The 23,552-nt window shown below is 39.6% G+C and overlaps 1 protein-coding gene across 16 annotated transcripts in view; it reads left to right on the forward strand.

Moving 5' to 3' along the window:
• Positions 1 to 23,552, forward strand: part of TFDP2 (transcription factor Dp-2) — a 208,237-nt gene that overhangs the window by 54,693 nt on the left and 129,992 nt on the right. For 15 of the 16 annotated variants that reach the window (XM_021934791.2, XM_021934778.2, XM_021934785.2 and 12 more), the window contains one exon: positions 1,792 to 1,858. Coding sequence is in view for 7 of the 16 variants with exons in the window: in XM_021934778.2 (XP_021790470.1) it covers positions 1,792 to 1,858 (67 nt within the window). In the remaining 9 variants the exon portion in view is untranslated. Of the gene's footprint in view, positions 1 to 1,791; positions 1,859 to 23,552 lie in introns of those variants that run through there. The other variant, XM_021934795.2, reaches the window with a different exon arrangement.

Below are 23,552 nucleotides of genomic sequence, written 5' to 3' on the forward strand. Positions count from 1 at the left end.
TTGCTGGAGATGTGATGTACTGCACAATGATGATAATTAATAGTTCTGTATTGTGCACTTGTAATTTGCTAAAAGGATAAATCTTAAATTGAATCTTCTCAACACACATTTACACAATAATAGCTATATAGAGGTAATGGATATGTCAGCTTGACTGTGGTGATCATTTTACAATGTATACATATATCAAAACATCAAGTTGTATACCTTAAATATATGCCATTTTTATATATCAATGATATCTCAGTAAAGGGGTCAAAAAATCCTTTCCATGTGGTAGTACCTTGAAAGTATAGTTTGAAGGCCGGGTGCAGTGACTCATGCCTGTAATCCCAGCACTTTGGGAAGCCAAGGTGGGCGGATTACTTGAGGTCAGGAGTTCGAGACCAGCCTGGCCAACGTGGTGAAACCCCATCTCTACTAAAAATACAAAAATTAGCTGGGCGTGGTGGCAGGTGCCTGTAATCCTAGCTACCTGGGAGGCTGAGGCAGGAGAATCACTTGAACCTGGGAGGTGGAGGTTGCAGTGAGCCAAGATGGTGCCATTGCACTCTAGCCTGAGCCACAAGAGTGGAACTCCGTCTCAAAAAAAAAAAAAAAAAGTATAGTTTGAGGTCTCATACCACAAACTTGTGATGTTACAAGTTAGTGTAATGTAACAAAATTGTAATGTTTCAAGATTACAAATCTTCAGTGCTTACAAAAATTATTTAATAGTAATAATGGGGCCAATTATTGGATGTTTGCATTCTGCCAAGTTTTCAAAAATTGAGGGATTTTTTTTCCTCCAGGCTTGGTAATATATTTCTAATATTCTGTTTGATGATACTACTGTATTCAACTCTGTGATGCCAAAGTAGTGCAGTGGATATTACCTTAAACAAAATAAATTATCTAAAAGTGAATTCATAAATACTTGCTGTGGGTAGTCCCTCAAGTATAATACTGACAGTAACGTATGCTGACATGGATTGAGCAGTATGTGCCAAATACTGTGCTGTATGCTTTACATGAATTATCTCATTTAGTCTTTATAACCACCTGAATTGGTAAGTACTGGTATCACCCTCCAATTTACAGATGAGGAAATTGCATGACTGGACCAAGGCCAAACCCTTAGTAGGCTTGATGGTCCAGAATATGAATCCAAGAAGTTGGACTTGAATCTGATGTATTTTACTTCTGCATTGTGGTATTAATGGTCTTTATTTGATTCCTCACATGACATAGTATTGAAAGCATTTTAGATAGTGATTAAGAATAGTACAAACTAAGGGCAACAGCGAGGATAGAATTTTGAAATATTTATTGGCAACTTCACGGCTGCCACGTTACTTACTTGCTTTCAAAGAACTGTTAGTAAGCTCTATAACATCTCAGTTCTGCTCATAAATAATAGTATTTCATTAATTTTTATCTTAAGCTGGACAATTCATATTCCCCTCACCTTTTTTTTTTTTTTTTTTTTGAGACAGGGTCTCACTGTGTCGTCCAGGCTGGAGTGCAGTGGCATGATCTCAGCTCACTGCAGCGCCTCTGCCTCCCAGGCTCAAGCGATCCTCCCACTTCAGCCTCCCAAATAGTTGGGACTACAGACAATATTTTTCCCCTTTTAAATAATATGTCAACATTTCATTTTAAAATAATACTCCTATGGTTAATATAATTAATTCATTTTACGTCGCTATATATATTTGATATGGACGTCTGGTAGAAGATATAAAATAGCTTGTTAAGTGAACACATACTACTTAATATTCTATTTTTAACTTTTTAAACTATTTTATTCAGGTTGGTTTGACTTCCACAAATGCAGAAGTAAGAGGATTTATAGATCAGAATCTCAGTCCAACAAAAGGTAAGGATTATTGAATAAAAATTTTCTGCATTAAGTTAGTTTTATTGCATTTGTTTTAAAAATATGCATCTGCATGAATTACTTTATGTATAATAATTTTATGATATTAGCATGTTGTTCCATGCCAAATAACTTGTGTTGTATGAAAGTCATTTACCTCTGACAGACAGAGGGTTTTTGTATGTGATTTTTCTCTTTCCTAAGAGATCTCTAAGGTCCTTTATCAATGATCTTATTACAATTGAAACTATTCAGACTACTTTTTTCTTGATTTTCTTGTTTGAGAGTCCTACTTTAAAGTGGTTTAAGTTGTAAGGAAGTACAGTAGAGAAAATACGTATATATATGGTTTTTACATTTTATATATGTGTGTATGTATATATTTCTTTGACTAATATATGTCTTACTGGAAGAATGCTTATATCAGAAATCTGACCCACTGGCTTGGTGCAGTGGCTCACACCTATAATCCCAGCACTTTGGGAGGCCAAGGCAGAAGGATCACTTGAGCCCAGTAGTTTGAGACCAGCCTGGGTAATATAGTGAGACCCTGTCTTTACAAAAACTTAGCCGGGCATGGTGGTGTGTACCTGTGGTCCCAGCTACTCAGGAGGCCAGTGTAGGAGGATTGCTTAAGCCTGGAAGGTTGAGGCTACAGTGAGCCATAATCATGCCACTGTACTCCAGCCTGGGTGACAGAATGAGACCCTGTCTCAAAAAAAAAAAAAAAAAAAAAATTCTGACCCACCAGTACAAGAACTTGTACAGGAACTAGAAGTATCTTTCAGTATGTCTCCTTGAACAGTGTCTTGTGGTTAATATAGAGATACATGCTGAAATGTTTACGGATGAAATGATATGATGTCTGGAATTGGCTTCAAAATAATCCACTAGGGGAAGGAGGGTAAAGTGGGTGGTATTATGATAAAACAATATTGTCTTAGGTTGATTCTTTGTTTAAGCTAGGTAATCTCTGTGGAGTTTCATTATTCCTTTCCCCTTTCTCTTTTCTTTTGTGTATATTTGAAATTTTTCATTATAAACTGTAGGAAAAAGATCTATTACAATACAAATAGCTATGAGGGAAACATCAGCTTCCTTAAAGGGTTTATGTCTAAGGTGGGAGATGTACTCTAGAGCAGGGTCCCCAATTCCCAGGCTGTGGGTTCACGGCCTGATAGGAATCAGGCTGCATAGCAGGAGGTGAGCGGCCAGCAAGTGAGCAAGGAAGTACAGTAGAGAAAATACATATATATCTGTTTTTTATATTTTATATATGTGTGTGTGTGTATTTCTTTGACTAATATATGTCTTACTGGAAGAATGCTTATATCAGAAGTCTGGCCCACTGGCTTGGTGCAGTGGCTCACACCTATAATCCCAGCACTTTGGGAGATTCTCATAGGAAGGCGAACCCTATTGTGAACTGTATGTGGGAGGGATCTAGATTGTGCAGTCCTTAAGAGAATTTAATGCCTGATTATCTGAGGTGGAACAGTTTCATCCTGGAACTATCCATCTCTCCCCACCCCCATCCATGGAAAAATTGTCTTCCACAAAACTGGTCCCTGGTACCAAAAAAGTTGGAGACCGCTGTTCTAGAGAGCAGGCTAGAGAAATCTATATTCCAATATAAAAATGTCTAGCTTAATTTTTCTTTTTTTTTTTTTGGTGGCAGAGTCTTACTCTATTGCCCAGGCTGGAGTGCAGTGGCACGATCTTGGCTCACTACCACCTCCACCTCCCAGGTTCAAGTGATTCTCCTCCCTTAGCCTCCCGAGTAGATGGGATTACAGGCACGTGCCACCACGACCGGCTACCTTTTGTATTTTTGGTAGAGACAGGGTTTCATCTATACCCATAGCTTATTCACAACACATAATTGGGAATCTCTGCTCTAACAAAATGTAGTAATCAGGTCAGGGGAAGGAAGTGGGAATCACAAGCTTGGTAGACATGGAAGACTATGATATTGAGTACTGCGATAATGAGGATAATGGAATGATACAGCAACCTTGAAAATAAAAGAGAGGGTAGCAAGTCATAAAGGGGAAAAGTGACATAGAAAAATGCTTTCGGCTGGGCATGCTGGCTCACACCTGTAATCCCAGCACTTTGGGAGGCCAAGGTGGGCGGATCACCTGAGGTAAGGAGTTTGAGACCATCCTGAGCAACATAGTGAAACCCCATCTCTACTACAAGTATAAATATTAGCCAGGTGTGGTGGTAGGCGCCTGTAATCCCAGCTACTGGGGAGGCTGAGGCAAGAGAATCACTTGAACCTGGGAGGCAGAGGCTGCAGTGAGCTGAGATCACGCCATTGCACTCCAGCATGGGCGACAGAACGATAGTCCGTCTCAAAAAAAAAAAAAAGAAAAATGCTTTCAAAAGACAGAAGACAAAGAAAGAGAATGGGAGTTTAGGTGAGAAAGGTTGTCTTTGATGGTAGAATAGGCATCGGAAGGATAAGTACTAGTTATAAATGTTAGCCCTGGACAGATGTTAATACCAATAAAGTTTAATTACAGAGTAAAACCTTCTCAGTTTGTTTAACTTTATAGAACAAATGGAGGGGAAGACAGAGAATCATTTAAGAGTGGACTACAGAGGTCAGGTTTTGAAATAGCTACAGGCGTGTTTGTTTTTGAGACAGGGTTTTGCTATGCCCAGGGTGGTCTTGAACTCCTGGAGTTCAAGCCTCTGGAGTAGCTGAGACTGCAGGCATGTGTCACTGCACCTGGCTGAAATAATTATATGTTTTAAAAGAAAGCTGTTGCTCTTCTTTGAGCTGTTAGCTAGTAACAGCAGAAGGAACTTCACATTAAGTGAACCAACAAGATTTGGAAGAGATTTCTTTTAAATATTTTTTAATTGGTAAAATTCAGTTAATATTTATTACAGGCCCAAGATGAGAGTTGTATTGGAAGTGAGATATAGAAAAGTATTTTGCTTAATTGAAATGGTGATGTAGCAATGGTATTATATAAACTTTTGAAAAATAGAAAAAAATCCTGCCTTTCTAATACAACCTTTTCTTTTTTGTAATTTTTCATAATTATTTCTATAATTATGTTTTAAAGTTATAAAACTGGTATATATTATAGTAGTCTATTTTCCTTTTTTGACTGAATCTTAAAAACACACTTTCCATGTTTTGACATTTATAAATACCTTTCTTAGAGCTTCATACTGTTTCAGTGTGCTTATGAGTAATTATTTATTAAACATTTGTTTGTTTCCTTATTGTTGGATATTTGTCTTTTTTGTTGGTTATACATGATGCATATATATTTCTATATATGATATAAACCTATGATGTTGGACATCATAATGAATCTTTAATCAGCTAAGTTTTTGTTTCTTTTTATTTATTAAGGTAAGTACTCAGAAGTGCAGTTACTGGACCACTCCCCTGCCTAATTAAACCCTTTTAAGCAACTTCTTATTTCAATTAAAATAAAATCCCAAATGGCTTACCTGCAACATCCTGAAGTTAGATCCTGAAGTTAGGTTCGTTTTTTTTTTCCTGCCACTTTTCCTCTGTGTTCTTCACATGTGACAATTTTCATTAATCTATCAAGTTAGCTTATTTTTTCTTCAGTTATCACTATTCTATTAATCCTAGCCAATGATTTTTTTTTCAGACATTGCATTTTTCAGTTCTAGAATTTCCACTGGGTTCTTTATGGTTTTTATTTTTATTTTTATTTTTTTTTGAGACAGAGTCTCACTCTGTCCCCCTGGCTGGAGTGCAGTGGTGCGATCTCGGCTCACTGCAAGCTCCGCCTCCTGGGATCACGCCATTCTCCTGCCTCAGCCTCCTGAGTAGGTTTTTATTTTTCTACTGAGGAGAGAGGGCGAAAGCACAAATGCAAGAGCATTGAAAAAGAAATTGTAGAATGTTAGAGCAGCACTGAACTCAGATGAGGTTAAAGATATTAAATCCCGCTGGGCGCAGTGACTCAAGCCTGTAATCCCAGCATTTTGGGAGGCTTAGGCAGGTGGATCACCTGAGGTCAGGAGTTTGAGACCAGCCTGACCAACATGGTGAAACCCTGTCTCTACTTAAAAATACAAAAATTAGCCAGGCATGGTGGCGAGCACCTGTAATCCCAGCTGCTTGGGAGGCTGAGGCAGGAAAATCGCTTGAACCCGGGAGGCAGAGGTTGAAGTGAGCCAAGATTGTGTCACTGCACTCCAGCCTAGGTGACAGAGCAAGACTCTGTCAAAAAAAAAAAGAAAAAAGATATTAAATCCAGGAGGTTGACTACTTTTGTCCAGCAGCACTAATAAGAAAGATAGCTGGTCTGGGCACAGTAGCTCTTGCCTGTGATCCCAGCACCCCGGGAAGCGGAGGTGGAAGGATTTCCTGAGTCCAGGAATTTGAGGCTGTAGTGAGCTATGATTGCACAACTGCGTTCCAGCCTGGGTAACAGAGCATGACTCTGTCTCAAACAGAAAAAAAAAAAAAGACTTGGTGCAGTGGCTCACACCTATAATTCCAGCACTTTGGGAAGCCAAGACGTGCGGATCTCTTGAGCCCAGGAGTTTGAGCCCCCAGCCTAGCCAACATGGTGAAACCCTGTCTCTACTAAAAATATAGAAATTAGCCAGGTGCGGTGGCGCACACCTGTAATCGCAGCTACTCGGGTGGCAGAGACACAAGAATCGCCTGAACCCGGGAGGTAGAGGTTGCAGTGAGTCAAGATCATGCCACTGCACTCCAGCCTGGGGGATAGAGTGAAACTCTGTCTCAAAAAAAAGAAAAAAGAAAAAACAGAAACATAGCTGGACTGCTCCAGGGTTGGCATATATCCAGCCAGTACTACAGAAGGGAAAACACTGTAGATGTGAGACACATATAAAGAAAGATGGTTTTGTGGCAAGAAATGAGAACGTGGCAAGAGGGAGGCCACGTTCTTTCATTGATTCAGCAAATATTTACTGAATAGTACTTACTTACTATGCGCCAGGCATTTTTCTGGGTGCTAAGAATAAACAAGAAATAGAACAAAGTCCCTTCCCTCATGGAGCTTACATTCTGGTGAGGAAGATAGATTACAAACATATACACATAAAAGACTGGTTATGTGAAAAAAATCTATATATCAGGGTATAGGACTGAGGATAAAATAGCAAGGAGATTCAGCTTTAGATGGGGTGGGTCAGAGAAGAATGCACTGAGGAAGTAACAATGTGGCAGAGGAGGTGACTACACAGTAGAGACCTAGATAATAAAGTTATTACTCATGATCTATGATGCTAATTAGACTGCGACTTAATAAATCAGTAAAGAAGTATGCGAAATAGGCTGGGTGCTGTGGCTCATGCCTATAATCCCGACACTTTGGGAGGCCAAGGTGGGTGGATTGCTTAAGCTCAGCAGTTCAACACCAGCCTGGGCAACATGGCAAAACCCCACCTCTACAAAAATTACAAAAAAAATTAGCTGGTGTGGTAGCGTGTACCTGTAGTCCCAGCTTCTCTGGAGGCTGAAGCAGGAGGATCACTTGACCCTGGAAGGTGGAGGTTGCAGTGAATTGAGATCGTGCCACTAAACTCCAGCCTGGGTGACAGAGTGAGGCCCTGTCTCAAAAAAAAAAAAAAAGTAGTATGTGAAATAATAAGAAATGCAGTCATGTGCTGCATAATGATGTTTCAGTCAATAATGGATGGCTATCCAGTGGTGGTCCCATAAGATAATAGTGTGTTTTTACTGTACCTTTTCTATGTTTAGCTATGTTTAGGTACACAGATACTTACCATGTGTTACAATAGCCTACAGTATTCAGTACAGTAACATGCTACACATTTAGGTTTGTGTAAAGTATACTTCATGATTTTTGTACAACAGTGAAATCACCTAACAAAGCATTTCTCAGAACTTATCCCCATTGCCAATTGACACATGACTGCATATATTAGGCTCTGCCCCCACTCTCTGGCACAGAACTCTTAAAACCCTTGTAATTTCCTGAATGATAGGGGTGCTAGGACAATCATTTGTCATATCATTTGATCACTGCTCTGATTCCTGAGACAGAGTTCCTAATACCCTTGTAGATAGGAGTACTAGGAGAATCTTTTGTTGTAATATTTGGTCTTTGACCCCAGTTCCTGACACAGAACTCCTAAGACCTTTGTAATTTCCTGAGTGATAGGAGCATCTGATACAGAGCTCCTAAATCCCTCAGGATTTCCTGGTAATTAGGAGTGACTTTTGTACAAATGAGGTGACCCTTGGCAGGTTCCTGGATGGGGGCTAGTCACCAGAAAGATAAAGCCATGATTGTAAGCTTGAAGCTTTCAGCTCTACCCCCTATTCATTGGAGATGGGAGAGGGGCTGGAAATTGAGTTAATAATTAATCATACTTCTGCGATGAAGTGTCCATAAAAAATCCCTGAACTGTAAGGTTTGGAGAGTTTCCAGGTTGGTGCAGACACCCATGTGTCAGTAGGGTGGCACAACCCAACTCTGGGGACACAAGCTTCTGAGCTTGGAGCCCTTCCACACCTTGCCCTATGTATTTCTTCATCTGGCTGTTCATCTTGTTCATCTGTGTCCTTTGTTATATCCTTTAAAAATTAACTGATAAACATAAGTAAAGTGTTTCCCTTTTGCTAGAGTTCTGTGAGCCACTCTAGCAAATTAATCGAACCTGAGAAGGGAGTTGGGGGAACCCCAATTTATAGCTGGTGGGTCAGAAGCAGAGGTTACAACCTGGTGCTTGCAACTGGTATGTGAAGTAGGGAACAATATTATGGCCCTGAGCCCTTAACCAGTGGGATCTGATGCGATCTCCTGGTAGTGTCAGAATTTATTTCTTGCTAGTAGGGAGAAATCCCACATATTTTGGTGACCAGAGGCAAAGTGTTTTGTGTTAAATGGTGTACAAGAGTTGGAAAAACACTTTGGTTTTTTCCCCGTCTTTAATAAAGTGATACCGTCAGAAAGAGAACCCTAGAAGCAGAATGTAGACAAAACTAGAAGTGGAGGTGATCCTGAAGAGAGAGAGGCAGTAAGTTCTCGAAAGTTACCACCAAATCCAGGTGAAAAAGAACTAGGGCGGAAGATAGTGGCAGAAGAGAAGGGAAAGAAATGATAAGCATGAATAATATTTTAAAAGTAGATTTGGTGACTGAGGTTTGGTCACCTCAGTCAGAGGCAAGGTACTAATCAAGGTAGATTGCTGGTATCACAGTTCGATTGACTGAGTAGATAATGGGTAGAGATTTCCCATCCTTTCTGTTTGTTTTACCAGCAGAACCCTTTTCCCAAGTAAAATCTTACATAGAATCCAATATATCAGTTAGACAAAATGAGGCTAATGTGGGTGGAGGACCTGGAGCTCCCTGAGGTTATTAGCAATACTTCTAATGGGAAGTAGGACAAGAGGCGTTATTATATGCACATACCCTGAAGAGCTCTTTTTAAAGATTTAACTGTTTCCAGCTTCCCCTGTCCTTGCCCTCAGATATACAGTTGGCAGGGGAAATTTTTGTTACTTTTCCTCCTTAATAAAAGAGTAATAAATGCTCATTAAAAAATACAAAGAAAAATGAGAAAAATACAAAATCTAGTTCAAATACACAAGACTAAAACAATATATTTTATTATTTGTATGTGCAGCTTAAAAATAAGGTTATAATCATATTTATTTCTAATATTTTAAAGTTTTGATTAAAAATTTGTTAAATTTTTTGTGGGTACATAACAGATGTGTATACATATATATTTATGGAGTACTTGAGTTATTTTGATATAGCCATATTTTATCAAATGTGTAATAATCACATCATGGTACATGGAGTATCCATCCCCTCAAGCATTTGTCCTTTGTGGTTACAAACAATCCAGTTATACTCTTTTAGTTATTTATAAATGTATAATTAAATTATTGACCGGCTGGGTGCAATAGCACATGCCTGTCATCCCAGCACTTTGGGAGGCAGGCGGATCACTTGAGGTCAGGAGTCTGAGACCAGCCTGGCCAACATGGTGAAACCCTGTCTCTACTAAAAATATAAAAATTAGCCGGGTGTGGTGGCACATGCGTGTAATCCCAGCTACTTGGGAGGCTGAGGTGGGAGACTTGCTTGAACCTGAGAGGTAGAGGTTGCATTGAGCTGAGATCACACCACTGTACTCCAGCCTGGGTGACAGAGCGAGACTCTGTCTCAAAAAGAAAAAAAAAAGAAAACCAAATATCAAATATTATTTATTCTTTGTTTTTAATCACCCTCACTCCCCCTGCCACCCCTGCCACACCACGTTTTCCAGCCTCTGATAACTATAGTTTATTTTCTGTCTCCACGTGTTCAGTTGTTTTAGTTTTTAGCACCCACAAATAAGTAAGAACATATGAAGTTTATCTTTCCATGCCTCGCTTATTTCACTTAACGTAATGACCTCCAGTTCCTTCCATGTTGTGAATGACAGGATCTCTTTTTTTTAATGGCCGAATAGTACTCCATTGTTTACATGTACCACATTTTCTTTATCTATTTGTCTGTTGATGGACACTTAGGTTGCATCTAAATTTTGGCTGTTGTGAATAGTGCTGCAACAAACATGGAAATACAGACATCTCTTCAATATACTAATTTCATTTCTTTTGGGTATATACCTAACAGTGGGATTGCTGGATCATGTGGTAGTTCAATTTTTAGTGTTTTGAGGAGCTCCCAAACTGTTCTCCATGGTGTACTAACTTATATTCCCACCAACAGCATACAAGGGTTCCCTTCTTTCCACATCCTCACCAACATTTGTTATTCCCTGTCTCTTGGTTAAAAGCCATTTTAGCTGGGGTGAGATGATATCTCATTGTAGTTTTAATTTGCATTTCTCTGATAATCAGTGATTTTGAGCACTTTTTGTATACCTGTTTGCCATTTATATGTCTTCTTTTGAGAAATGTCTATTCAGATCTTTTGCCCTTTTTAAAATTGAATTATTAACTCTTTTATATTCTGGTTATAAAACTCTTGTCAGATGGGTAGTTTGCAGATGTTTTCTCCCGTTCTGTGGGTTGTTTCTCACTTTGTTGATTGTTTCCTTTGCTGTGCAGGAACTTTTTACTTGATATTTTTGCTTTGGTTGCCTGTGCTTGTGGGGTCCTGCTCAAGAAATTCTTGCGCAGACCAATGCCCTGGAGATTTTCCCCAAGGTTTTCTTGTAGTAGTTTCATAGATTGAGGCCTTAGATTTAAATATTTAATCCACTTTGATTTGATTTTTGTATGTGGTGAGAGATAGAGGTCTAGTTTCATTCTTTTGCATACGAATATCCAGTTTTCCCAGCACTGTTTATTGAAGAAACTGTCTGTTCTCCAATGTATGTTGTTGGCACCTTTGTGGAAAACGAGTTCACTCTAGGTGTATGGATTTGTTTCTAGGTTCTCTATTCTGTTCCATTGGCCTACGTGTCTGGTTTTTTTGCCAGTACCATGCCATTTTGTTTACTATAGCTCTGTAGTGTAATTTGAAGTCAGGTAATGTAATTCCTACAGTTCTGTTCATTTTGCTCAGGATAGCTTTGGCTATTCTGGGTCTGTTGTGGCTCTATATAAATTTTAGGATTGTTTTTTCTATTTCTGTGAAGAATGTCATTGGTATTTTGATAGGATTGCATTGAATCTATAGATTGCCTTGGGTACTGTGGACATTTTAACAATATTGATTCTTCTAATCCATGAATATGGAATATCTTTCCATTTTTTGTGTCCTCTTTGATTTCTTTCATCAGTATTTTATAGTTTTTATTGTAGAGATCTTTCATTTCTTTGACTAATTCCTAGGTATTTAATTTTATTTGTAGCTACTATAAATGGGATTACTTTAAATTACTTTTTCAGGTTCTTCACTGTTGCCATGATTTTTGTATGTTGATTTGTGTCCTGCAACTTTACTGAATTTGCTTAGCAGTTCTAATAGTTTTTTGGTGGAGTCTAGATTTTTCCAAATATAATATATTATCTGCAAACACGGATAATTTGACTTCTTCCTTTCCAATTTGAATGGCCCTTTATTTTTATCTCTTGTCTGAATGCATAGCTAGAACTTACAGTACTATATTGAATAACAGTGTTGAAAGTAGGCTTCCTTGTTGTGTTCCATATCTTATAGGAAAGGCTTTCAGTTTTTCCCTACCCTGTATTTTACTAGCTGTGGGTCTGTCATGTATGCCTTTTATTATGTTCAGGTATGTTCCTTCTGTACCCAGTTTTTTGAGGGATTGTATCATGAAGGGATGTTGAATTTTATCAAGTGCTTTTTCAGCATCAGTTGAAATGATTATATTGTTTTTGTCCTTCATTTCATTGATATGATATATTACATTGATTGATTTGCATTCATTGAGCCATCTTGCATCTCTGGGATACATCCCACTTGGTCATGATCAATGATCTTTTTAATGTGTTGTTGAATATGGTTTGGTAGTATTTTGTTGAGGATTTTTGCATCAGTGTATGTCAGGGATATTTGCCTGTAGTTTCCTTTTTTTGATGTTTCTTTGTCTGGTTTTGGTATCTGGGTGATTTACAAGCCTTGTAGAATGAATTTGGAAGTATTCCTCTCTCCTCTATTTCAGTGGTCCCCAACCTTTTTGGCCCCAGGGACTGGTTTTATGGAATACAGTTTTTCCATGAACTGGGGTGGAGGGTGGTATGGTTTCAGAATGATTCAAGTGTATTACATTTGTTGTGCACCTTATTTCTAATATTATTACATTGTGATATATAATGAAATAATTATACAGCTCACCATAATGTAGAATCAGTGGGAGCCCTGAGCTTGTTTTCCTGCAATTAGACAGTCCCATCTTGGGGTCAGTGACAGATCATCAGGCATTAGACTCTCACAAGGAGCACACAACCGGGATCCCTCACATGCACAGTTCACAACAGGGTTTGCACTTCTGTGAGACTCTAATGTTGCAGCTAATCTGACGGAGATGGAGGTCAGGTGGTAATGCAAGCAATGGGGAGCAGCTGTAAATACAAATGAAGCTTCTTTCACTTGCCTGCCACTCACCTCCCGTGGTGCAGCCTGGTTTCTAACAGGCCATGGACCAGTACCAGTCTGTGGCCCAGGGGTTTGGGACCCCTGCTGTATTTTTTGGAATAGTTTGAGTAGGATTGATATCAGTTCTTCTTTAAATATTTGGTAAGATTTAGCAGTGAAGCTATCAGGTGCTGGGCTTTTCTTTACTGAAAGCCTTTTTATTACTGCTTCAATCTTGTTACATGTTATTGGTCTGTTCAGGTTTTGGATTACTTTATGGTTCAGTGTTGGTAGGTTGTATGTGTCTGTTAATTTATCCATTTCTTCTAGGCTTTCCAATTTATTGGCATATCATAGCCATGTTGCTCCTAGTAGCCACTAATGAATGTCTGTGGTATAAGTTTTAATGTCTCCTTTTTCGTCTCCAATTTTATTTACTTGGGTCTTCTCTCTTTTTTTCTTAGTCTGACTAAAGGTTTGTCAATATTATCTTTCAGAAAACCAACTTTTTGTTTCACTGATCTTTTGCATTGTTTCCTGTGTTTCAATTTGGTGTATTTCTGCTCTGATTCTTATTCTTTCTTTTCTTATACAAATTTTAGGTTTGATTTGCTCTTGCTTTTCTAGCTCTTTAAGATGCAGCATTAGGTTATCTATTTGAAGTTTTTTCACTCTTTTGAGGTAGTCACTTATACCACAAACTTCCCTCTTAGTGCTGCTTTCACTATATCCCATAGGTTTTGGTGTGTTATGTTTCTTTTATCATTTGTTTCAAGTAAATTTTACATTTCTTTCTAATTTCTTTTTTGACCCTCTGGTCAATTGGTAGCATATTGTTCAGTTTCCATATGTTTGTACAGTTTCTAGAATTCCTCTTGTTATTGATGTCTAGTTTTATTCCATTGTGGTCAGAGAAGATGTTTCATACTATTTCAAATTTTTTGAATGTTTTAAGACTTGTTTTGTTACCTAACATGGTTTACTCTTGAGAATGATCCATGTGCTGAAGAAAAGAATGTGTATTGTACAGCCATTGGATGAAATGTTTTGTAAATATCTTATTAGGTCCAACTGGTCTATAGTGAAAATTAAGTGTAGTGTTTCCTTGTGGATTTTCTGTTTGGAAGATCTGTTCATTGCTGAAAGTGGGGTGTTGAAGTCTCCAGCTATTATTATATTGGGGGTTTGTCTGTTTAGCGCTAATATTTGCTTTATATATCTGGGTGCTCCAGTGTTGGTGCATATATGTTTACAATTGTTATATCCTCTTGCTCAATTGACCCCTTTATCATTATGTAATGACCTTGTTTCTTTATAGTTTTTGTCTTGAAATCTGTTTTATCTGATACAAATACAGCTACATCTGCTCTTTTTTTGGTTTCCATTGTCTATATGTTTTTCCATCTCTCTATATATCTGCATGTGTCTTTATTGTGTTTCTTGTATGCAACAAGTTGTTGGATCTTGTTTTTTATCCATTCAGCCACTCTACGTCTTTTGATTGGAGAGTTTAGTCCTTTTTCGTTCGATGTTATTGTTTATAAGTACGGGCTTACCCCGCCATTTTGTTGTATTCTGGTTGTTTTGTGATGTTCTCTTCCTTTCTTTTTTCCTTCCTTCCTTCCTTCCTTCTTTTTAGTTAAGGTGATTTTTCTTTGGTGGTATGATTTAATTTCTTGCTTTTTATTTTTTGTGTATCCATTGTATGTTGTTTGAGGTTACTGTGAGGCTTGCAAATAATATAACCCATTATTTTTTAAACAGATGACAACTGGCTGGGTGTGGTGGCTCATGCCTGTGATCCCAGCACTTTGGAAGGCTGAGGCAGGCAGATCACTTGAGGTCAGGAGTTCGAGACCAGCCTGGCCAACATGGCGAAACCCCATCTCTACTAAAAATACAAGAATTAGCCAGGCATGGTGGTGTGCATCTGTAATCCCATCTGTAATCCCAGCTACTTGGGAGGTTGAGGCATGAGAATCACTTGAACCTGGGTGACGGAGGTTGCAGTGAGCTGAGATCACGCCACTGCACTCCAGCCTGGGTGACAGAGCAAGACTCCATCTCAAAAAAAAAAAAAGTAAATGAGTTTTGTACCTTCAGATGATTTCTTATGGCTCATTAACATCCTTTTCTTTTAGATTGAAGGACTTTCTTTAGAATTTCTTGTAGAACATGTCTGGTGTTGATGAAATCTCTTCGCTTTTTGTTGTCTGGGAAAGTTTTTATTTCTCCTTCATGTGTGAAGGATGTTTTTGCTCGATATACTGTTCTGGGGCAAAAGGTTTTTTCCTCCAGCACTTTAAATATATCACCCACTGTCTCCCTGGACTGTAAAGTTTTCACTGAAAAGTCTGCTGCTGGTGCTTTGGAGCTCCATTGTATGTTGTTTGTTTCTTTTCTCTGAGGCTTTTAGGATTCTTTCTTTATCTTTGACTTTCAGGCATTTTATTAAATGCCTTGAGGTAGTCTTTGGGTTAAGTCAGCTTGGTGTTCTGTAACCTTCTTGTACTTGAATGTTAATATCTCTCTCTAGGTTTGGGAATTTTGCTGATACTATCTCTTTGAATAAACTTTTTACTCTATCTGTTTCTCTGCCGCCACCTTAAGTTATTAAGGCCAGTAACTTTTAGATTTGCTTTTTTGGAGGCTGTTTTCTAGATCTTGTAGGTGTGCTTCATACGTTTTTATTCTTTTTTCTTTTGTCTCCTCTGATTGTATGTTTTTTGTTTTTGAGATGGAGTCTCGCCCTGTCGCACAGGCTGGAGTACAGTGAAGCAATCTCGGCTCACTGAAACCTCTGCCTCCCGGGTTCAAGCCATTATCCTGCCTCAGCCTCCTGAGTAGCTGGGATTACAGGTGCCCATCACCATGCCCAGCTAATTTTGTATTTTTAGTAGAGACAGGGCTTCACCATGTTGGCCAGGCTGGGACTGTGTATTTTCAAATAGCCTGTCTTTAAGCTCACTAATTCTTTCTTCTGCTTGATCAATTCTGCCATTAGAAGACTCATGCGTTTTTCAGTATGTCAGTTGCATTTTTCAACTCTAGAAATTTTGTTTGATTCTTTTTAGTTGTTTCAATCTTTGTTAAATTTATCTGATAGAATTCTGAATTCCTTCTCTGTGTTATCTTGAATTGCTTTGAGTTGCCTCAAAACAGCAATTTTGAATTCTCTGTGTGAAAGGTCACGTACCTCTTTCCCTCTGGGATTGGTTACTGGTGTCTTACTTAGTTGATTTGTTGAGGTCTTGTTTTCCTGGATGGTCTTGATGCTTGTGGATGTTCATTGATGTATGAACATTGACAAGTTATATATTTATTGTAGTCTTTGGTGTCTGGGCTTCTTTGTACCTGTGCTTCTTGGGAAGGCTTTCTAGGTATTCTAAGGGACTTGGGTGTTGTGATTCAAGTGTTTAGTCATGGCAGCTGTATCTGCATTAGGAGGTACCTTAAACCCAGTAATGCTGTGGTTCTTGCAGACTTGTAGAGGTGCCATCTTCGTAGTCTTGGACAAGAACTAGGAGAATTTTCTGGTTTGCCAGGCAGAAACTCTGATTATCTTTCCTTACTTTTTCCCAAACAGAGTGTCTGTGTCTGTGTTGAGCTGCCTGGAGGTGGGGGAGGGGTTACATAAGTATCCCTGTGGCCACCACCACTGGGACTGCACTGGTTCAGACCTGAAGCCAGCACAATACTGGGTCTTGCTCAAGGCCCTGGGGCTCTACAATCAGCAGGTGATGAAGCCAGCTAGGTTTGTGTTCTTCCCTTCAGGGCAGCGAGTTCTTCTGGGCCCCATGCGGGTTGAGAGATGCCATCTGGGAGGCAGGGCCTAGAGTCGGAAACCTTAGAAATCTACTTGGATCTCTATTCTGCTATGGCTGAGCTGGCACCCAGACCACAAGACAAAGTCCTTTCCACTCTTCTCTCCCCTTTCCACAGGCAGAGGAGTCTTTCCCCTGGCCACCACCACAGGTCCATGGAAAGTACTGAGAGGCTACTGCGAGGGTTTACTTAAGGCCCAAGGGCTCTTCAGTCAGCTTGTGGTGAATGCTGCCAGGCCTGGGACTCACCCTTAAGGTTGATGGGCTCCTCTCTCATCCAGAGCAGGTCCAGAAATGCTGTCGAAGAGCCCAGACTTGGAATCAGGGACCCTAAGAACCCACTTGGTGCTCTACCTCAACTGGTGGCTTAGCTGGTACCTAAGCTGTGAGACGAAGTGCCCTTTGTTTCTCCCTCTGCTTTTCTCAAACAGAAGGAATTTCTCATATGCCCCAGCTTGGAGTGTTCTGGGTCATACGTGAAGCCAGCATGTCTCAGAGTCTCACCCAAGGCCCAGGAAGTATACTGCCTGGCTACTACTACTGATTATTCAGGGCCCAAGAGCTCTTCAGTCAGCAGGTGATGAATCCTGCCAGGAATGGGTCCTTCCCTTCAAGGCAGTAGGTTCCCTTCTGGCCCATGGTGTGTCTAGAAGTGTCTTCTGGGAGCTAGGGCTTAGAATGGGCTCGTGATTCTGCCAGGTGCCCTATTCTACTGTGGCTGAGCTGGTATCCTAATTGCAATACAAAGTCCTCTTTACTCTTCCTTCTCCGCTCCTCAAGCAGAAGGAAGCAGTGTCTTTGGAGGTTGGAACTGTGCAGCCTGATGTTGGGATAGGGGTGGCGCAAGCACTCCCTTAGCCACCCCTGTTGATGTCTCACTAGTTTGTGTGCCCCCGATGTCCACTGGCTCTGAGCCCAGCACAGCACTAGGACTTGCTGAGGAGTTGCAGTCCTTTTGGCCTAGACTGCCTTTGACGTTTGTTTAGGACCCCAGAGCTCTGCCTGTGGTGGAGTGCTCTGCCTGGGGTTGCAAAGCTTGCCAAAACTCAAGTTCTGACTACTGGGATGGACAATTCCTTCTGTCTAGAGCTGTTCTATATGTTTCCTCTGTGGCTATCAGCTGAGTTCTGCCCAGTGTTAACAGCACTGAGTTCCAATGCAGAGTCCCACAGTCACTGAGCTCTCCCTCCCCCAGGGGCATAGATTCTGTCTTTCTGCCATATGGCTGCTGCCAGGGAATGGGGGAGGGGTGGAGTTGGTCGTTCAAGACTCTCTTTCCCACCCTCTTTGGTGCCTCTTTCAGCAATATGAAGTTAAAACCAGGTATTATGATCGCTACCTATGTTTGATTCTTACGAAGGTGCTTTTTTGTGTAGATAGTTGTTAAATTTGGTGTTCCTGTACATGGAGGGACCATGGGTAGAGGCTTCTATTTGGCCATCTTGCTCCATTCCCCAGCTAATATTTTCAAGTTTGAGAAACATTTTTTGTGACAACTGAAAAAACTGCACACAAAACTACTTGTTAAGTCATAATCTTAGAATGTTGATTGAGGAACATATTGTTAAGCTAATATTACTTCATTAACACTTCAAAATGAATTTGTGTTTTACTAGTCACAACCTCATCTATATATATAGGCAAGATCCTTTGCAATAAATCTAAGATTCAAGATTGAAACCACTATCACATTATTTCTATGTTTCATTTTTTTCATCTTGCCTTAAACTTGAAACATTTCTTCCATTTTATTTATAGCTGTATCAAAATATTTTAATAGTCATATGCTATTCAATTAAGTGACTATATTACAATTTACATATCCATTCCCCCACTGTCAGACACTTAGATCGTCTCCATCTTATTTCTGATAAATGGTACCACAGCAAATATCTTTCTGAATTACTTTCTGGTTCTGCTTCTGGTATGGGTATTTAGCTTCTATTGGACCAAACCTATTGCAGATAACAACTAGAAATTCTAGATAAAACTTTATTTATTTATTTATTTATTTATTTTGAGACAGAGTCTCTGTTGCCCAGGATGGAGTACAGTGGCGTGATCTCAGCTCACTGCAACTTCTCTCTCCTGGGTTCAAGTGATTCTCCTGCCTCAGCCTCCCAAGTAGCTGGGATTACAGGTGCACCACCATGCCCAACTAATTTTTGTATTTTTAGTAGAGACAGTGTTTCACCATGTTGATCAGGCTGGTCTCAAACTCCTGACCTCAGGTGATCCTCCCACCTTGGCCTCCCAAAATGCTGGGATTACAGGCGTGAGCCACCACGCCCGGGAAAACCTTTTTTCTTTTTCTTTTTCTTTTTTTTTGGAGGCAGGTTCTGGCTCTGTTGCCTAGGCTGGAGTGCAGTGACATGATCACGTCTCACTGCAACTTTGACCTCCTGAGCTCAAGCAATCCTTTCATTTCAACCTCCTGAGTAGCTGGGACTACAGACTGCAGATATGCACCACCACATCGGCTAATTTTTTTTTTTTTTTTTTTTGTTTGTAGAGACAGGGTTTTGCCACATTGCCCAGGCTTGTCTCGAACTCCTGGGCTCAAGAGATCCTCCTGCCTTGGCATCCCAAAGTTTTGGGATTACAGTCATGAGACACCATGCCTGACCTGGATACAATATATTTTTTTAAACTATCTCAAAGCAGTAGAGAGGGACTAACGGAGTTGTACTTGTTTAGCCAGGTGAGTTTACCATTTTTTATAGGTTTTAGTTAGAGGACAGGCACTAGTGTATGCAGGATACTAAACTTTCGCAGAAGAAACAAAATCTTATTGACTGGAAGAATTTGATGGCAGAGATGGAGGTAAACATGATTGCTCAAAAAAGAGGGGAGAAATTAGGTTGTTTTGTTTTTTTGTTGTTGAGTTTGAGAAGTTCTTTATATACTCTGGATATTAACCTCTTTTCAGATACATCATTTGCAAATATTTTCTTCTCTTCAGTAGGTTGTATTATCACTTCTTTATAGTATCCTTTGATGCACAAAAGTCCTTAAGTTTGATGAATTACAATTAATTCATTTTTTCTTTTGTTGCCTGTGCTTTTGGTATCTGTTGTATTCATAAGATCATTGCCAAATCTGATGTCATGAAGATCCTTCTAAGAGTTTTATAGTTTTAGCTCTTCAGTTTAGGTCTTTGGTCCATTATGAGTTGATTTTTTTAATGGTGTAATGTGAGAGTCCAACATTATTTTGCATGTATATATCTAGTTTTTCCAGTAGTGTTAGTTGAAAAGACTGTCCTTTCCTTATTAAACGGTCTTGGTACCCTTGTTGAAAATCAGTGGATTGTATTTTTTTAATGGTGTAATGTGAGAGTCCAACATTATTTTGCATGTATATATCTAGTTTTTCCAGTAGTGTTAGTTGAAAAGACTGTCCTTTCCTTATTAAACGGTCTTGGTACCCTTGTTGAAAATCAGTGGATTGTATTTGTGATGGTTTATTTTTGACTTTTTAACTTCATTAATTCATTCATTATTATTTTATTTTATTTTATTTTATTTTATTTTTTTGAGACCAAGTCTCACTCTTGCCCACGCTGGAATGCAGTAGCGCGATCTCGGCTCACTGCAACCTCAGCCTCCCAGGTTCAAGCGATTCTCATGCCTCAGCCTCCCGAGTAGCGGGGATTACAGGCACCCGCTACTATGCCTGGCTAATTTTTGTATTTTTAATAGAGTCTGGGTTTCACCATGTTGCTCAGGCTGGTCTCAAACTTCTGGCCTCAGGTGATCCACCTGCCTCGGCCTCCCAAAGTGCTGGGATTACAGGCGTGAGCCACCGTACCTGGCCTATTTTTTTAATTTATGTGTTTAGAGATGGGGTCCTGCTCTGTTGCCCAGGTTGGTCTCGCACTTCCAGCCTCAAGCAATCCTCCCGCCTTGACCTCCCAAAGTGTTGGGATTGCAGGTGTGAGCCACTGCACCCAGCATATTTCTGAGTTCTTTTTTTGTGTGTGTTAGATAGAATCTCACTCTGTTGCCCAGGCTGGAGTGCAGTGGTATAATCTCAACTCACTTCACCCTCCACCTCCTAGGTTCAAGTGATTCTCCTGCCTCAGCCTCCTGAGTAGATGGGATTACAGGCATGTGCCACCATGCTTGGCTAGTTTTTGTATTTTTAGTAGAGACAGGGTTTTACCACGTTGGCCAGTCTGGTCTCAAACTCCTGACCTCAGTTGATCCACCCACCCTCAGACTCCCCAAGTGCTAGGATTACAGGCGTGAACCACTGCACCTGGCCTATTTCTGATTTCTTGATTTTATTCCATCAGCCTATGTCTGGCCATATGTCTGTACCATAATGTTTTTATTACTGTAGTTTTGGTAAGTTTCAAAATTGGGAAATGTGAGTTTTCCAACTTTATTCTTTTTCAAGATTGTTTTGCTATTTAGGGCTCCTGGCAATTCCATATGAGTTTGAGGATCAGCTTTTCTATTTCTCTGAAAAAAGACACAGCATTTTAATGGAGATTGCATTGAATCTCTAGATTGCTTTGGTTTTATTGATCTTAATGTTGTTTTCCTATTCACATTCAAATGGAACATTTATCTAGTCTTTAATTCACCATTTCATTTGTGGTGATGATAATGTTCTGGAATTAAATAGAGGTGATGGTTTTATGATTTTGTAAATATACTAAAACCTACTTTCAAAGGTGAATTGTTTGAAAGTGAATTACACCTTGATTTAACAAGGCAAAAGCAAAAACACTTTCTTCAACTTGATGTCTACTTCCAGCTGTGATTTGTTCTCCCTCTTATAATCAGACTTTTTGGAAGAGCACATACGCTTTCAGTGCCATTGTTACCTCTCATTGACTCCTGTCCAATATAATCCGGATTTTGTTTCCATCCATTCTATGAAACTGCCCTTAGTCTTTGTGTTTTTTTTTTTTTTGGGGGGGGGGGGGGGTGGGGGGTTGTTTGTTTGTTTGTTTGTTTTTAAGCATTTAACACAGTTGATGTCTTTTGTTTTTCTTAATAACCTTTTCATTTTAGAACAGCTATAGGCTTACAGAATAATTTCAAAGATAGTACAGAGTTACTTTATACCCTTCACTCAGTTTCCCCTACTATCGGTAGCGTACAAGACTCAGACTGGGCAATATGGTGAGACCCTGCCTCTACAAAAACATTTTTAAAAATTAACTGGGCGTGGTGGCACATACCTGTACTCCTGGGCTACTCAGGAGGCTGAGGCAGGAGGCTCACTTGAGCCCAGGAGTTTGAGGCTACAGGAGCTATGATTTTGCCTCTGCACTCCAGCCTGGGTGACATTTTCATCACAGCATATTAAGGCACATACTATCAACATGACTTCTCACCGTTGATGTGAACCTTGATCAGCTGACTGATGTCGCTTTTGTCAGGTTTCTCCACAGTAAAGTTAGTCTTTACCCCTCTCCTTTTCTGCATCATAGGCTTTGGAAGGAAGTCACTGTGTGGAGCACACACTTGAGGAGCAGGGAGTTACGCTCTCCCTCCTTGAGGGGAGTTTCTACATAAGTTAAATTAGCATTTACACCAATTAGGACTCTTTGGTGCTCTAGATTTGTCCCTTCTCCTCTATTTATTCAATTATTTATTTAGATTAGTATGGACTCATGGATATTTAGTTTATACTGTGGGTTATAATCCAATATTACTTTTATTTTCTTGCTCACATTTCCAGATACGGCCATTGGTAGCTCTTTCTGTTGGTTTCCGTGTCTCTTGGACACGTCCTAATCATTGTGTTTGTTTTTGATACTTCCTTATTTGTTGGCACTGCAAGATGCCCTAGACTCATCTTGTGTATTTCCTGCCCAGTCCTCAGATCAGTCATTTTTCCAGAGTATGGATTCCTTGTCCTGAAGAATGTTATTAGAAACCAATATCTCAGTGCTAAATGAGCTCATTGCTACTGGAGTGGTGCCTTTCTTTTTGAATCACTGTTTTATCCTTTTTGTCTGTGATACATTTTCTTAGTCTTTCATAGAAGGTAGTACAGTGTAGTAGTTAAGAACAAGAGCACTGGAGGACTAAAATGTAATCTTGATTCCATTTCTTACACCCAACCAAATGTGTGACCTTGAGCAAGGTGATCTTTCTAAACTACAATGTCCACATCTGTAATGATACATATTATAATAGTAGATTGCTCATAGAATGTGTAAGGATTCAATGAGCAACTGCACATAAAGTTCTTAGTTCAGTGCCTAGCACATAGTAAGCATTCATTCTGTGCTTATTTCTTTTTCTCCTGTTTATAATATTTTCACCTTCCTTTTTGGCTGTTCCCTGACAGTCTACTCTATTAGATTTCCTTTGTCTTCTAAATGCTTAGTATTCCATGGTCTTAGGTTTTCTTCTCACCTTGTGTATTCTCCCCAGGCGATTTCACCTATTCTTACAGCTTTAGTTGTCATCTGTTTTGTATATGTATGATTCCCTATACCTGTGGCCCAAATATTTGTCTTAAGATTTTGTATATCTGACAGCCTGTTGGACACCTTCATCTGAATAACTTTAATGCACCTCAGACTCAGTCTGTCCAGAATTAAAGTAATTTTTTTACCCTCCCAAAATCTGCTGTCCCACTTTTCCTGATCTGGTTGATTGATAGTACCACCCGCCCTTTATCCCAGCCAGAAACAGAGGTATTATCTTTAATTCCTTTCTCTTTCTCTCTACTCGTAGTCAAATCCCTTACAAGGCTTGTTGATTCCACCTAACTCTCTCAGCCTTCCTTACCCATTTTCTCTGCCTTCTCTGCTGCTCTAGTAGGTCAGACCTACTATAAACCATTTCCTGGATTACTGCAGCTGATTTTCTGTTTCATTCTCTGTAATGTAGCT

This window comes from Papio anubis, chromosome 2 (assembly GCF_008728515.1).
Source record: "Papio anubis isolate 15944 chromosome 2, Panubis1.0, whole genome shotgun sequence".
Lineage (NCBI taxonomy): Eukaryota > Metazoa > Chordata > Mammalia > Primates > Cercopithecidae > Papio > Papio anubis.